The following is a 17130-nucleotide window of genomic DNA, read 5'->3' as shown; positions in this document are numbered from 1 at the left end:
GACATGGAGTTCTGCCAGAATGAAGGCTGGAAGTCTCAGCTCTACAGCCTTCCTGTAAGAGGGCTGTGACTGCGACTGTAACTGTCATAGCAGGACCAGGGCTGAGTTCGCAAGCATTTTGGCATTTTAACCAGATACACGTCCAGCACAACAGGAAAGAAACAGTGTGAAGAACATGCGCTTTATTTAACTTGAACATGATTTTAGAATTCAGGTAGAATGGAGAAACCGTCTCCACTGCTAAGCAAGTTTCCCAAATAATATTTAGACCCATCATCCGTTTGTGATTCACCCATGTGTATAGCAACCAAATGCATTTTTACAAAAAAACTTGGCAAATGAAAGTGCACATCTCATTTCTTCTTTGGGACGTGTGCTGTAATAGTGCAGTGCTTAAGAACACATACAGAGTGACCATTTATCTGTCACAAAGTCTTCAAATATCACAAAAAGGAGTAAGAGGAAAATTTCTTAAAGAAAGGTGTTGTTGGGGTTAGAGGAAAGGGAGTGTGAAAGTGGGATTCTTGCCACAGGTTCCTGGTCATTGCTGGGGGTAGTTAATAATTGTGTGGGTGACTAACAAACAGCTAGGCATGGTCTTGAAACTCTAGCCCATGGGGAATGTGCAGTCTACTCTCAAGCATCAATGGCATGACAGGGGATACTTCCCTGTGCCACTTGTTTTTGTAAGCGGGCTAATGGAATTACTCGGACACGCTATTTGATAGCAGTGGCCTCATTGTGCTCTGCATCCCAACTATGCCGATTGCTTCATTCGGGCTGTCACGCTACAGCTTTCTCAGGAGGCCATAAGAGGGAGCCCCTGGGGGGTGCCAGTGCAGTCCAGGTGCCCGTCGGGAGTCATGCGGCCGGTCTCGACGCTCGTCCTTTGCCTCTGCTGCTGCATCTTTCTTTCCTTTGCGGCTACAGTGTTCTTCCCAGGTAAGACTGCGGTTGTCGGGACTGGTCTGTGTTACTGGGAGACTACCGTTTGCAAGATCAGGATGTCCACCCCGATCTGATTTGGTATGACACTTGTTTCCAGGTCAGGGCTGTCTATTCAGATGTGTCTTGATAAAGCTGCTTTCTCCCGGTCTGGGCTATTTCTAGGATCAAGCTTCCCACTTGGATCTGCCTTGATGCAATGGAAAGCAGGTGTGACAGTGCTGTCAGAGCACAGCTGAGAGCCGAACTCTCATTGCCATTCACTGGCCAGGGCACTGCACCCAGAATTTATAACAGTGCTTCAGAGGGTTTCAGCTTTTATTGAACTGCATTAGTGACAATTGGACTAGACAGCCATTCATTTTTACCATCTTAAACCAGATGGCCTAGAAGGTATTGTTAATTCTGGGTACAGAAGCTCCATAGTTTTTTTTTTCCAATACAGACTTTAATGGGAATGTTTTTTCCAATTGTTTAAATAAGCAGACCAGCTAACTGAGTGGGGAATCGGGGTGTGCTGGAGGGTGAAAAGTTCTGCTGGTCACCAGGAGCTAAGTCTGACCAACCTGAGCTGGGGGAGTCCAGCAGGAATCTGTCTTCCCCTCACCCGGGGGACCACTGTGTCTCCTGACTCTTATTGCAAGTCAGCTAAATAAAAAATCCACACAGCATGTGGTCTATCATCTTTCTTTAACATGAAGAAAGATAACTTAGTTAAGAGTTTGGGCTAAACACTATTGGAAGAACTGAAACAAAAAGCCATGACACACACATCCCTGATGGCAGACGTATGACATTTTGTGTGTCAAACACAATACACTCCATTTCTTCTATTACAATTGAGGAGATACTCCATGTCTCTTCTGGGCAGCCTCCTCTGGTTGGAGTATAGTAGAGGTCCTAATTATTTCATGCACTGCGTGAACTCATCTCTTCGATCCAAGCCTGAAAGTTTTACGGCTACTCTACCTTGTAGTCTGACTCTTAGAAATGGGCAACTTTCAAAGACCTTGAAAAATGATTAAACATGTCCAGCCAGGCCAGTAATGAGATCCGTTAATTGAGGGTTGAAGCTGAAATGGAGCAGCAGAAGATCCAGCATCCCTGAGGGCCATGAGACTGTCTGCCTGCTGTGTGCAGTGCAGGTCCTGACAGGGAAGGATGAGCACAGGGCACTCCCAGAGCTTCCAGAAGAAGACAAGGAAGGTTACAAACAAAAAGAAGGCTGTTTGGAACATTTTGATTCAAAGTCTTTAGCTGCAGATACAAACATTTGCTCCAATGTTTTAACTCTATACACACTAGTGGAAATTTCTATTATTTTGATCAAATTAGATGATAATCATGCATCCATTACCAGAAAGCCAGTTGTTTGTGGTAAGAGTTGTGGCAGCCCAGAGCCTAACCTCGAAGCACAGGGCACAGAGCAGGGCTTCACTGTGGATGGACACCAGTTGGTTGAAAAGCACTATGTAAATGCAATTAATTTGGGTTAAATATGAAGTCTTTTCATGCCTAATTTGTTTCTGTCTGGATTTATTCATGCAATTTCTTTAGAATGAATTTTACAATGCGTCGGCACGTTCTGTGACTCTACTGTCCTGACTGTGCAATTCTGAAAGTCTGTGTTTCTGTCTTTCTCTAAGCACTCCTTGTCGGTTTGTGACTGTCAGGGCTCTTGTAGATGTGGGGGTGGTTGTGCGCTCAGTATCCTCAGCATCTGTATGTGTCTCTGTCTTGTGGGGATCAGATGAGGAGCGGCAGCCCCAGTTTTGGTTTGATCTGGCTCAGCGGCGCCTCCAGAGCAGGCTGTCCCAGCGAGACTCCACCAGCACAGCCAGAAACCTGCTGCTCTTCATCGGAGACGGTGAGGGCAGCCTCTCGGGAACAGCACAGGCCAGGGCTGGTGTCCCCTAGGGGGTGGAAGGAAGCTGTCCAGGAGAAGATGACTTTTATACTTTTTTTACTTTCAGTTCCCAATAATGTTGATCCAAATCAAACTACTTCACGTGCTTGATTGTGCACAGAAATACAGAATTTACTTTTCATTTAGAATCACTATTTTCATTTCTGCATTCAGCCAGTTTAGATTAGGGTGCAATATCTAGCAATGGTTAGTGGATTAGACTCATGACTGAAATATTGTGTTCAAGCCCAGTTATGGACACTGCTGTTGTACCTTCTGAGCAAAGTATTTTACCACAATCTCTGCATAGATGCACAACTGACATCTGTCCACACAACTCTACCAACGGGTATCAACATTGCTCATGGATAACCCTGTGATGGAGTAAACCCCCATCCCAGGGGGAGTCCCATACCCTCCTTCTGCTTAATATACTCCAGCCTGATGAGTCTCGAGGATTGAGAATGCATTTTGCTACAATTTAAAGTATGCAGTTGTGACAGCAACTCCTACGCCACATGCAAGAGAAAGAAACATGTTGATATGCCCGGCTAAGGAGCCATTTGTCATTTCACTTTTCTAGTTCCACGGCACCTTAGATAAAAGCTAGTACTGATTGGAGGAGTTGCTGACAAATCTTTTTCTGACATCAATACACAGCCTGCAGGGGCCACAGCCCTGTTTGACTAGTTCCAACCCCACTCCTGAACTAGTTATAGTCCCCATTGGCATGAACTGGTGACATATGGACCACAGGGCTCTATCTGACTCAGTGCAGGTCCTTTGACTGGTTGAGACTCTCAGGAGTCCAGTAAGACAAATGTTGTATCAGGTGTCTCCGCAGGCAAACGGATACTCCTGGCAGGCTTGTCACCTTGCATTCAGACAGAAGAATATCAGAGCTGATGCTCTGAAGTATTATTGAAATAATAGTAAGTGTAATAAGTATAAAGTCCCAGGATGAATCCATTTGGAAGCAGGGCTTCATGTGTGCAAAGAATTCTTCTGACTTACCTGTTGCTGTTAGATTGTAGCAGGAATCAGACTGAAAGACGTGGCATTAACAGTCACATAGTAGCTTTCACAGTGTGGGGATGGCTGTTGCAGGGATGGGCCTAAACACCATCACTGCCACCCGGATCTTGAAAGGCCAGCTGAGGGGCGGCACCGGTGAGGAGTTCACACTGGCCATGGACACTTTCCCCTACACAGCCCTTTCCAAGGTGAGATCCTCACCACCGCTGAGCCAGCTGGGAGAAATACTCTTTTGTCCCCTTTCTTCATTATCCTCTTTCCCATTCAGGTGGGCGGTGGACTGCCTGTCAGTGACAGGGGGAATATTCTCCTGACCTTTGGAAGGATATAATGCTTTAGGAGAGGAGAGTTAGTCTCGAGATGGGCTTGGAGTAGTTGTGTGGTTTTTTGGTTTTTCCATGTTGGTTGTGCCTGTCCATTGCTGTGGTGTGGGGATTGGCTCAAAGGAGTTGGAGAAGGAAAGAGCTAGTTAGTATGCAGTAGTACAGCTTACCCTTTAAGGATCTCAGTCAGCTTCAATGTGGAGCAAAAAAGGTTCACAGACCATATGTTTGAACAGATAGTTGTAATGACTCACTTCTAATGAATTATAAGCAGTGTCAGTTTCTGTGGTGCATTTATGTTGCAGCAGAGCCTCAAATCTATGATCCCCCCCCATTGTTATGAGCTGCCTAGTCAAGCTCACACACTAACTCAGAAGTATTCAACTATGCCACAGCAAAAGGAGAGACTCGCTTTGGCTTCTTTTTAATCATAAATCTAGCATGTTTTGCAGCCTTGGTTTTTGATTTCTGAGTTCACAAGAGAAGTGTTTCTCTTCATCAGGCCAGCTCACTCTCAAGCTATGTTGCTGAATGAAAAAGGTATAGATTTAAAATAGAGAAATAGAACAAACCTTGTGTGAGGTCTGCCACAAAATCCCAGCGTGAAACAGAACCCTCACCATGGCAGTATTGAAAACCCAGACTTCTCCTTACTTAGATGGTTAAAAATGCTACAGTCATGGTGATGTCAAACATTCCTGCTCCTGTAACCTGAGACTAAGACAGCGGTTAAGATTTATCAAACTAAGTACAAAAAATGTTCATGATTTGCAGGATGTGTCTATATAGTAATGAAGGTTGCCAATTTTCCTTTCAATTAATAAATATGGTAAATGGGTGTGTTTTTACCTGAGTGCAGACGTACTGTACAGATGCCCAGATCGCTGACAGCACCTGCGCTGCCACGGCCTTCCTGTGTGGAGTCAAGACCAACAAGTTCACGGCAGGACTGAGCGCTGGCGCCACCTACGACCGCTGTAACGCCTCCGATGGGCAGCACGTTACCTCCATCCTGCGCTGGGCCAAGGACGCAGGTACACAGAACAGGAGGCCCTGCTGTGTTTACAGACAAAAAAGCAGTGCTGCGCTGAAAAAATGTGAAATTAGGTTATTCCATGGGTTATTGTGTACAGCACCTTAAAACATTCTTGATTGTTGATTCTTCAGGGTTCAATGAACACTGTCAACTTGTTTCTCTCACCTGCTCGTCTGTGCTGATCCTGAAATAGTCTGTTGAGGATCAACAATGAAACTAGTACCTGGTCACACAACTGGAAATTAATAATTACAATAATATTGCAATTGTTAAATATAACGTAAATACAATTTACATAAAAGTATATGGAGCTTTTCATGATAAAACATCCTAAAGTGAACAGACCAAAAAACGGTAGCAAGAAATAAATCAGTTAAAAAAAAAAGACACGATCAACAAATGAGAAGAGCGGGCAAAAAGTATTTAGAAAAAGCAAATAAATAGCAAGGTGTTATGATTTCCAGTTTCACCACCCATCTGGAAGAATGGAAAACTCCTAATGGGAGTCTTTGGTTTCCTCTCCTCCTTGTCCACATGGTCTATAGTTCCTGTTTCTCTACTTATTCTCTACTTCTGTATTATTCAATAAAGGCTCCTGTGATGGACTTTTGTGAAAGGCACTTTACACCTGATTTACCTCCTTTTGGATTTGTCTCGGGCATCCCTCCTCCACCCCATCCATCTCCACCTCACAGCTACCACTTCTTTAACTCCTTTGTGCTTCCTAGTCCTATGGCCAGGAAGCTACCCCTTCACCAAGTGGATTCAGGCATGACTCGTTACACCTCAACACCCAATAGTCATTCAAAAAGCATCCGTTTTTGATGGTTTTGTCCCTCCTGAATTCAAGTTTGTCAGTTGGTGGATCTCCTAGTTCTGTCTGTACACCTCAGACGGGTCTGCCAGGTGTTTTCATGCAGGAACATTGGCATCATTTGCTGCCATGAGAGTTAGCAGTTTGTTCATTTATCTGTCTGACACGTATATTCTGAGCGTTTGACATTGATGCCCATATATATGGGGCTGAACAATTTGAGAAAAGTATCTTTCTTGAGGGTACAAGAACAGTGCCATCCTGGTATTTACACCCATGAAGGATCAGTCAAGAGCCCTAACCAGTCCTCCACACCTCCACACCTCCATACCTCCACACTGCCACCTGATGTTTGCTCTTGACAGGTTTCAATAGTCATGTGAACCTCTTGGGCGACCAGTTTAACACGTGTCACTGTTAATGAGAATTTGTTCTTAACCGACTTACCCTTCACTCTCATCCCTTCTCTCCCACTGTCTCTCTGTCTTCCTCCTTGTTCAATCTGCAGGCAAGTCTGTAGGTTTCGTGACCACCGTGCGGGTGCAGCACGCCACTCTGGCCCCTGCCTACGCACACACCCCCAACCGCTACTGGTACAGCGATGCCAACATGCCAGCGGAACAGAGGCAGCAGGGCTGCAAGGACATCGCCCACCAACTTGTGCACAACATTCCAGACATAGAGGTAATATTAAACAGAAGGGGGAGGGAAGGAGGGATTGAGTTGGGAAGAGAAAAGAGGGAAAACAGAGGAAGACATTGAAAGAAATAGGGGCACTCACTTACACACAGCATCCCTGACATGGAACTAGGGTTTGGGGGGAGGAAGTGGGAAGAAGAGAGCATAGGGAGAGAGGAAGAAGAAGAGGGAGAGACAGCTGAAGGAGGAAGGGCCACAGAGAGGATGGCGTCCCAGACTTTGCTCCCGTGTTAATACACATCATTGCTGATATAGGGTAGAGCAGAGTAAAGGGCAGGAATGGAGAGTGTGAGAAGGGAGAGAGACAGAGGAGAAGGAGTAAGAGTGAAGGGAGGGCTGCAGGGATGGGGAAGGAGTTTGGGAGACAGAAAAAGAGCAAGCTGATTTGTAGACTCACATGAAGATAGCCCAGACTTCCACCCGAAGCACAAATTCTAGCTCTCGTGAAATGACCAGCAACTTACTGTATGTCATAGGCAAGTTAAATTAGGTTTAATGAGTTAAATAAGTCCAAGCGAGAAATCTGGAAAAAGTCAGTAATGAGACAAGTGGGCCTCTCTGTCCCACACAGAGTAAAAGCTGTCACATTGTAATCAAGGGTGCTTCTTGTCCAGGTCATCATGGGGGGCGGGCGCAAGTACATGACCCCCGCTGCAACCCCTGACCCTGAATATCCCAGTGATTCCAGGTCCCAAGGCCTCCGGTTAGATGGTGTGAATCTGATCCAAAAATGGAAGGATCTAAAACCGGGCAAGGTGAGAGAGAGAGTAGGTGTTTCTGTGTGTGTACATGTCTGAGCATTTTTGTGCTTGCTCCTTTGTGTGCGTACATGCTGCTCACGTTCATGTCTCTGTCTTCCAGAATGCCACCTATGTGTGGAACAAGGCTGACCTAGACAGAGTGGACCCAGACAAGACAGATTATTTGCTAGGTGGGGGCTTTATTTGAAAGGAATTTAAAAGAAATTGTATGAAAGTAATTCTCATAGTCTGTACTTCAGAATTCAGATGTGAAAGACTGGAGTGTCCAGACTCTAGAGCTGGTTTCCTGGAGTACGGCCTATTTCATGCTTCTGTACTGGGATGCTCACAGTTTTGCAGTACAACTCTGAACTATTCAGGTTATGACTTGTAGACAAGAGTGTTTCTACTGGAAGAATTGAAGGAGGCACAAGCCCCTTCAGTTTGAATTTAGATGACGCAATTTAGAAAACATTCACCATTGGCCAGATTGTGTAGGTCCTTTCTCCAAAACAGGGGGTGAGACCTCACTCCCTTACCCACCCTGCCAGAAAACAGAAGCTGTGAGAAGGAAAAAAGAGAGTGATTTCTTATTTCCTTCAAAGATCACTTCAGTCCCCTAGGTTGAGCCTGTAGATTCAAATTGGTAGGAGGTTTACATGCACAGGTGTCAAGACCAGCCTCTATTTCAGATAATTGCATTTCCATCAACTGACCACAAGAGGGAGATATTGTACAGTCAATGTGCTCAAGAAACCTGAACAACTGAATACAGTTCTCGCTTGGCTTTTAAAAGCATGCTCCAACGTTATTTAATATAGCTCAGGAGGTATTTTCTGCTTGTTTGGGTAATAATATATTGTGATAAATGTAATAAAATGTCTGTTTCTGAATCCATTTACTATCAGAAATTAAACACAGAAGGGTATTGAGTAATTTACTGTAAAGAAATGCACAAATGAGAGAATATCATTTAGCTTCTAGTAATTTATCGATATGAGGATCTATGCAGCAGTCTCTCGAAGGATCAGATCTAATGAGTTTCTGCAACATTGTTGAACAGCTTGCTCCAGATACACCCTGCCTTGGTGTAAAGACATGCCAATAGTCCTCGGTCTTCTTCTAGGGTAGAGTGTTAGTGAGGCTGTACTGTGATGGCAGTTGCAGTCTGTGCTGTATTGTCCTGTTTCTGCGTCTGCAGCTCTGTTTGAGCCAGGGGACATGTCCTTTGAACTGGAACGCAATAATACCACTGACCCATCCCTCCCAGACATGACAGATGTGGCGCTGAAAATCCTTCGCAAAAACCCCAAAGGCTTCTTCTTGCTTGTTGAAGGTGGGCGTCACCCCTGGGACCCTCATGGAGTGCCCACTAGGGCCTGAGCTATCAGGGTGGCTTGAAAAGCTGTCAGCATTGCGGAGTGACAAGTATCCATTTGCTTGATTACTCTGGATTTCCTAGGAGCTGCCTAGATGATGGACTGGGAGATAATTTCTACAGTGATTTTCTTGTGTATTAGCGGTTGAAATGTTGCACACTCAAATGAGAGTCATTACTAATTAAAACTGGTTTTGCAGTAGTTACGGACCCACAGGTTAAAATGGTAAACAGTTTACTAAAGAATGGCTTTCTTCTTAATCCTGTTTAATTTAATTGCAGAATGGGTCCCCCTTTTCTGTCCGTCTGTAATAATTATAATAATTAATATTAATCACATTTATAAAGGTATTTTTTTATTGCAAAGGCACCCAATGCACTTTTATGAAATAGTGGTCAGCTCAATTCATTGACTAGTGAAGTGCAGTTTCCCCATGGTGAAGTTGGGTATACAGTTCACTCAAGCAACCTCATCTACACTGAAGGCACTTCATGGCTCAGTGTGCAACAATTGAGTTAACTAAATGGAGAAAGTCACCAAGGCTCTGTCTTTTTCACAGTCTAAGTAAAGCAGATTTGTTGATGATAGAGATAAATAATATTCCTGCCTCCAGCAGGTTGATGTATTCTTGAGGATTGATGTATTCCTAATTTTAATATTAGTCCTCCAACCATTATTTTCTGTGAGATCTGTAGGCAGGCTTGTTCTCTGAAATCTCAGTAACTGGACCCCGAGGTCTGGAGTCCCTTGTGTCTGTACTGATCAAGAGGAAAGTCCTGATCACACCGTGCTTTGTGCAGGTGTAGTTTGATTGCAGAGCTGTTAAGTGCAGTATGTTATGCTTGAGCATAGTCTCTCTTCAGTCCCTCTTCCTTCTCTCCCCCTGCCATCCCTCCAGGTGGGCAGATTGACCCAGGTCATCACCAAGGGAAGGCCAAGCTGGCTTTGTACGAGACGATGCTGCTTGATGAGGCTGTGGAGCGGGCGGCTCTGCTGACCAGTGAGAGCGACACGCTGACGGTGGTGTCTGCTGACCACTCCCACACGCTCAGCCTGGGGGGGTACACGGACCGAGGGAACCCCATTTTTGGTACAGTGATTGCAACCACTGGCAGACTAGCTTTGGTCCAGAGCTCCCAATTAACTAAACCCTTAATTGACATAATAAAGAACCCAAACTTTAATTGTTTTACTTGGCAAATAGTTACTTCAGTTAATACTGACGTTTTTAGTAATTAGAATAATTTTATGTTGCTTTTAATGCAAGATTAAAGAAAAAATAAACTTTTAAAGAGTAACTAACAATAAATAGGAATTTAAGTAAAAACTTCAGTTATGCTTTGAACTGCAAATTATGAATTTGCAGAATCCAAAAATGAGTCCCATTAAACATGTTGCAACGAATAGCTAAACTTTAAATCTCAGGTCTCCATGTCTGCAGTATTTTATAGGAAGTGGGTCAGCACCCTTGACTGTCCCAGTCTAGGACTTTGATTATTTAATGGTCTCTTAACTGTTGAATTGGCCTTGTATCTGTATATCTCTTAGCTAAATAAGAGCTTGTTTGAACAGACTTGCACTGGAGAGAAATGGGGTGAAACTTGTATTTCCCTTACCAGTGTTACAGAACTTCGTCACTGTCTCTATTTGTTTGACCTGACCTACATTCGTGGCTGCAGTATTTTTCAATGAATGGCTTTAATGAAAGTTTGGGAAAGGAGAACAGTAAATATAAAAATATTAAACATGAAATTCTTTTCATTGTTTTAATGAAAGTTTGGGAAAGGAGAACAGTAAATATAAAAATATTAAACATGAAATTCTTTTCATTGTGAACACGTCAAGTCAGGCTGTTGACAAACCTTGACATGGACAGTGTCAGTGGAATCTCATTCCTTTTCCCTAACACCTCCCCCCACACTCCCCTTTCCTCCTCTGCTTCTTTCTCACTCTCTTCTTTCTGTAACCACTTTTTCCCTTTACTGTCTCATTCCCTTTCTCCTTGTCTTCCCTCTTTCTTCCTCATTTTCTTCCATCTCTGTCTCTCTCTTCCTCTGCCACTGCCTTTTTCCATTCCTTCTTCCTGTTACTCTTTCTCACCTTGTCTAACTCTCCCTTACTGGAATCTCCCCCTCTCTCTCCCTCTCCTTCCTCTAGGGTTTGGGTACCAGGTGAGTGATGTTGATGGGATGCCCTACACAGCTCTGAGCTACGGGAATGGTCCGGGGTTCAGTCTGGTCAATGGCAGTCGACGAAACCCACAGATGTACAATACCAGTAAGTGTCATTTCTTTAAACAACAGAACCAACCCAAAGGAGTTAATGGGACAGATCCCTTCTCCAATTCAGCATTTTGGCATGACAAAACCTCACAGTGCAAACATGGGTCTGTAGCAGGAGAACCTGAGAACGTTTCCTGTTGTGACAGGTTGTCAGGATGAGGACAAAAACTATTAGAGCATCACTCTGGAAGCCACACAGCTGATGGCTGCTGCTCAGCTTTTCTTCAAATGACACTGACATTGCCTCCATCCGCCCAGCTTCAAGCTCAGCTGGGTTGACACACAGTACTGCGGCACTGCAGAAAGGGCTGTAATTACAGCACAGCCATTTCTTCAAGACCTGCAATCTACACATGTCATGATTCTTTCAGAAGTACATTTGTGTTCAAATCAAAGAGTTTTGCTTGCTGTCCTCCTGTCTCAAATTTGCAAAAGCTGAGCTGAATTGTGAAACAGCCCACATGACGGTTTACCCTGATAAATGTACCAGGACATGTTTGCATATTGGTTTTACAAGGTTTTCCTGTGGTTTGAGCATGTCTTCCTTCCACAATAATGTTCACTATGTAAATGCTTTAAAACACAATGAAAACCCAGGAAGCCACAATAAAACTATGGTATACCTATGGCAAAATATAATATTTACAATTTACTAGTGACAGGCTTTTGCAATGTGGTCATCATTCTATTGATAGTAAAACTAAAACTTTGGCCATATAATGTGAAGACCGGATTCACTGGAGAAGACTCTGATGTTGGGAAAGACTGAAGGGAAAATAAGAAGGGGGCGGCAGAGGTTAAGATGGCTAGATAGTATTACTGAAGTAATGAATATGAATTTGCAAGAGCTCAGAGAAGCAGTTGTTGAGAGACAGGCCTGGCATGCTAAAGTCCAGGAGGTCACGAAGAGTCGGACTTGATTAAACACACATCATTCTATTATGTCAGCCCCAATATGGACACCATGAAATGCGAGATGTTTCTTTTGCGCCTCTGCTCACAGCAGTGACACCATTACTACATAGGGAGAATGAGAAAAGGCAAATATGCTCCCCTGTGCAAACTGTGCCCTCAACAGGGCTGAACAGAAGAGAAAATTCTGATTGGAGGAACACCATATGTCTCGCTGACATCACAAAGCAAGCCTGGTGGCTCCTGGGAAGTTATGGCAGTTGGCGAAGAGTCAAGTGTCCTGGCAGACTAGGTCCAACCCCCACGCCAGTGGTACATTTTTGTGTTCCTTTTAGGTTTAAGAAGTGGTTTTGCGCATTGAAAATGCCAGCTACTGGCCTGCCTTCCTCTTGGATTAATGGGATATAATTGCCATTCCAAGGACATTTCGAAATGCACTTAGAAAATCAGCTATCTCTGGCTCTGGAAATTACAGTAGTTAACAGAGCTAGCTCAAGTATCCTGCTGAAATAATTATTTAAAAGAACATTATAAAAACATTAAGAGAACATAAAGGCTTACATAAAGTACAAACGTTAAACAGCAACTTCAAATCTTGTATGATGGAAAAAAAAAACAAATTCTGAGTTGTGCATTCCTTTATGAAGATTTGCAATGGAAATGTCACTGTACATTAATGTAAAGTAGTACAATGACAGCTTAACAAAATGTATTCAGTGGTGTAATGGGAATATATGCAATATGTCCTCTAATATAGAAAAAACATTGTGAAAGCACAGTATATTATTAAAGTCATTGGGGAAAATAGGGTGTTTTACTGCTGATGACAGAGGCCTAAAGGTTTTTCTTCTTCATTAGTTCCAGAATATTGCTGAGCCTCTTTTTTCCTCTGGCAAATCCACTGTTGTCAGGTGACCATCATTACCAGCAGCAGAGTGCTGTACCGCTGATAGAGGAGACCCACAGCGGCGAGGACGTGCCAGTGTTTGCCCGCGGGCCCTGGGCGCACCTCTTCCGGGGCACCAATGAGGACACCTTCATCGCCCATGCCATGGCGTATGCTGCTTGCCTGGGGCGCTATGCCTCCCGTTGCATAGCGGACCTCCCGAAAGTGCCGGCTGTGCCATCCTTACCCAACATGCCCTCTTGGCCCTCTGTCAGCGCCTGTCCCCGACTAGTCCCATCACTCGCCTGGGTCCACTTAATTCTTGTCTTCCTGCTGCTGCTGTGAATTCCCTCTGCTCCCTGAGCCTTGGGATAACCCCATTCTAGGCCAGGGGGAGCAGTCTGAACCTGGAACAGCCTTTCTTAGTGAAATTGATCAAAAGCCATATGCTTGTTTCACATTCTTACACAATTGCTGATTTTTTGTGGGGGTATGACGTAGAAACACAGCTTAATCGTGTTTCCCCAGGTCTAGGATTTGCTGTAAATCACTTTCCTGGCTTCCCAAAGCCAATTCCATGGACTCTGGTGTCTCATGGTTTTTATTCCATCTGTGCCTTCAATAACTTTAATAACATTAAACTTTTATTCACTTATTCAATATATATTGTCCCCTGAGCATACCAATTCAATGCTTTACGCATTGCATAAAGTCTACATATCACAGCTAGTCATGTATTCACAAAGCAGATCTTAGACAAGGAACAAGGAGAACTCGACCACTACATTTAAAAAATTAGGTTGAACAGGTTTTGGGTCCTCATTAATAAGCAAAAAATCAGGTGTTTATTAATAAGGACCCAAAAAGGAAACACAGGATTTAAGATTTTCTTTATGTAAGAATATTTCAACAGCAGAAAAATACAAGGTTTCGTAAGAACACTTTGTGCTCACAATTACCGAACCCAGTAAATGCCAAAAGCAGAATTACAAATCGTTACAAATGAGAACGTTACAGTAGATGTGAAAAGACATGGGAGTGTGGTGGTGTGATGCTGCTGCCTCATTGCTTTTGGGTCCTGGATGTAATTCTGGCCTGGACGGTGTATGGACCAGTGTTGGGTCCAGCTTGTGCTCCTGCCTTCTTCCCAGACGGTCTCTGGGGTACTGCCCCCTTACCGGTAATAAGCAGCTTTCTGATGCCGAATGAAATGAACATTAAATTAAACTGCACAAACACAGTCTGGAAGGCAAGGACTGGAGAAGCAGATGCAGAAGTTCCAAATAATAACACCCTTCCCCTGTGGGCAATGAAGCTTCCTGGTTGCAGTTAAGGAAACCTCAAATGGGTAACCCCCATCAATTGTTTTATAGGGGCGTGTTTATCAATAATCCAGCTAATTAAATGTCAGCTGTTGTTTATTGATGACAGAGTGGAGAAGCAATTTTAATCTTAAGTATTAATAATTAAAACCCGTCATACTCAAATCTATAAATAAAACAGGTGATAAATCATGATGTGTTAACAGGGAATTTCCAGCCCTGTTACATTTAGTTTGTAGGTCTAGAAAGTTTCTGATCGCACATAACTAAAGTTCCTCAGATAACCTGACATATCCACCTACCAACGTCTGATAAAGCAAATTATTCTGTTAAAGGTTCAGTCTCTGCTGGAATGAAACCCACAAGACAAAGAGATCATAAAGTGATCAGGTGTATGTCCAGATCTCATTGTATTACATTATTTTCACTTGTTTTCTTAAAAGCTATTAAAAGGCCTTTTCAGGCTTTCTTTTCTGTTGCTTAAACAAAATAGAAAAATAATAAAACCTTATGAAATATTTAAGGTTTGTGTATTTAAAAAAAAATGTGCAGTGGTAGGCACTAGTTACCTGTAATAATAAGTTAGGGAACTAGAAGATCTTAATAATAATCTTGAGAAACAAGACATTTCTTTCCTGTTGCTTCCTTGGCGATCTGCTTACGAAACCCTTGTCCTCTTCAAGTTTCAAACTACACAGATATGAATTAACCCTTTCTTGTCTGGCTGGTGGTTGAGGCCTCAATCAGAGGCTTTTCCAGACAATTGTAGTCGAACATATTACTCCTTTCAGGTCTGTGATAAGTTAATGGGTGATCAGTCCAACATACTATTTATCCCAACTAGGATGTTGACCATTTTCATCTGCATTTTGTTGAGCAGATACTTTTCTAAAGAGAAATGAATGGGGACCAGGGACAGGAATAGTTGCTGCTGCAAAGTCGCATGCAACACGGCCCCAGTTTCATAGCCCTCCTAAATGACAAAGCACGAGGTTCAGTAACTTCATTCAATCAGTCTTTATTATTGTATTGTGTATAGGGTGTGTTTAATAGGGCACACAGTGCTTCAAATGGATAAAAAGATTGCAAGTAGACAATGTCCCTTGCTATATAATCCTGCAACTCGCAACTGGCAACTCACTGAAGCTACGCAGGTGTGAACCTGACCACTATCTGGACGGGAGACCTCCTGGGAAATCCAAGGTTCTTGCTGGAAGAGGTGTTAATGGGACCATGCCATCTGTATCAGTCCAAATGCCCCAGTATAGTGACAGGGACACTATACTGTACAAAATGGTGCTGTCCTTTGAGATATAAAACCAAGGTCCTGTTGCTCCATAATCATTAAAAATCCCAGGGTGTTCCTCAAAAAGAGTGGGGGTGTTGCCCTGGTGTCTTGGCCAAATTTCCCATTATTTCCCATTAAATTACCATATTATGATTTGCCTATCATAATAATCCCCATCGATGAATTAGCTTTTTCACTCTGTTCTCCTCCCAGCTGATGGCTGGTGCATGGTGAGCAGACAGGCGCATTATGACTGCTGTCGCATCTTCCAGGTAGGGTTGCACATTTCAAGATCTGAAAGACCATGTGGAGACACATCGCAATGTTAAATGTGCTTCTGCAGTTTTCCCCTTGCGCTTATGATTTGCTTCATTCAGCGCCCTTACCCTTGTGTCACTGCGCCAGAACGTGCCGAGAAGCTGCTTGGTAATTAACGCCAATGAATAAAGATTAACCGTTGCCATCAGACACCTGACAGCTGCGTTTGCTTTCATTTCTTTTTTCATTCGGGTTGAATTGAACAGGCTGTGCAAACTCAGCCCTCTGATCTCCTGGGCAGACTAATTAAAAATATTAATTATGATGATAATATTAAGCCATTCATCCAATGTTGGTTTAACAAGGCTGGGATGTGACTAGCAGAGTTCTGTTTGGCGTTCTTTGATATCTCTATTTACAGCCTGTATGTACTGTAGCATCATCACATGCAGCCCTTTCACACCGACCACAGCTGCTGGTGCTTTTCCTGGGAGGAATCAAGTCACGATCTGCATGGCTGGGAGAAGGGCCAGAAGCGGCAGTGTGGGATGACACTCTGTTACTGAACTCCATGAATGACAAGTGTGGTACCTGCACTGAGGACTTTTTCGCAGCTCTCCAGCCCTCAGAACGTTTCCTCTGACTAGACAGCAAGGCCTGCCAACGTGTGAGATCCAGGTTGCCATCCAGGTTCCAAGGGAGTGACACCAGCTTCTGTAACAGGCTCAGTGCCACTCTCCTCTTCTAATCTCCTCCTCAGCGACTGATTGGTTTCACTTCCTGTTGTCCACGGCATGGTGCTGAAGAAAGATGTGAAGACGGGGGTTTGAATTTAATCCTTTCTGTAGGGGGTTTAGACTTCTAAGTCACAAGCTGGGGTTTATGGCAGGAAAGGGGGTTAACTGATAAGGATTGCAGATGCAAGCTAGGAACCCCCCTGGGTGTAATGTTAAACTGACCATTTGTCCAGAACATCGTAAACTGGCCAAATACCATCAACCCCCCTCTTTACCATCAGACCGAGTGACGTCAGAAACGGAGAAGAAAACACTATATAACCCAAAAGTTTGTAACAGTAAGGGGAACAATACTTCGGTTTTGTTGTTTCTTGCGGGAAACAAGACTTCGGCTTTATTGTTCCTTGCATGCAATAAACTCATCTGTTTTACTTCATCTCGGGATCAAGAACCTTATTTCTTCTGTTACAACAGTGCCAATGTGACATCAGTGTGCAGCTCTTGGCCCTCACTGGAATTTGATCACAGCTGCTCAAAGGCACCCTGATTTCAGAGCCACATACTGTAG

The 17130-nt window shown here is 43.7% G+C and overlaps 1 protein-coding gene across 1 annotated transcript; it reads left to right on the top strand.

Moving 5' to 3' along the window:
- Positions 1-819: 819 nt before the first annotated feature.
- On the top strand, positions 820-13617 carry LOC148676736 (alkaline phosphatase-like). The gene is made up of 11 exons (XM_088612174.1): positions 820-942; positions 2696-2812; positions 3959-4074; positions 5069-5243; positions 6568-6743; positions 7373-7513; positions 7620-7689; positions 8700-8834; positions 9776-9967; positions 11035-11154; positions 12983-13617. Exons 1-11 carry the CDS (start codon positions 864-866, stop codon positions 13300-13302), a joined length of 1641 nt encoding a protein of 546 aa, XP_088468300.1. The 5' UTR covers positions 820-863; the 3' UTR covers positions 13303-13617.
- The last annotated feature ends 3513 nt before the right edge of the window (positions 13618-17130 follow it).

The sequence above is a fragment of the Lepisosteus platostomus genome, chromosome 2 (genome assembly GCF_059453375.1).
Source record: "Lepisosteus platostomus isolate fLepPlt1 chromosome 2, fLepPlt1.hap1, whole genome shotgun sequence".
In the NCBI taxonomy this organism is placed as follows: Eukaryota; Metazoa; Chordata; class Actinopteri; order Semionotiformes; family Lepisosteidae; genus Lepisosteus; species Lepisosteus platostomus.
Note: the sequence above shows the minus strand (reverse complement) of the source record. Positions and strands in the feature narration are given on the sequence as shown.

Coding starts and splice junctions, on each gene's coding strand:
- LOC148676736 (XM_088612174.1), top strand. CDS start 864: ATGCGGCCGGTCTCGACGCTCGTCCTTTGCCTCTGCTGCTGCATCTTT. Junction 6,744..7,372: donor ACAACATTCCAGACATAGAG/GTAATATTAAAC, acceptor CTTCTTGTCCAG/GTCATCATGGGGGGCGGGCG. Junction 7,514..7,619: donor AGGATCTAAAACCGGGCAAG/GTGAGAGAGAGA, acceptor TCTGTCTTCCAG/AATGCCACCTATGTGTGGAA.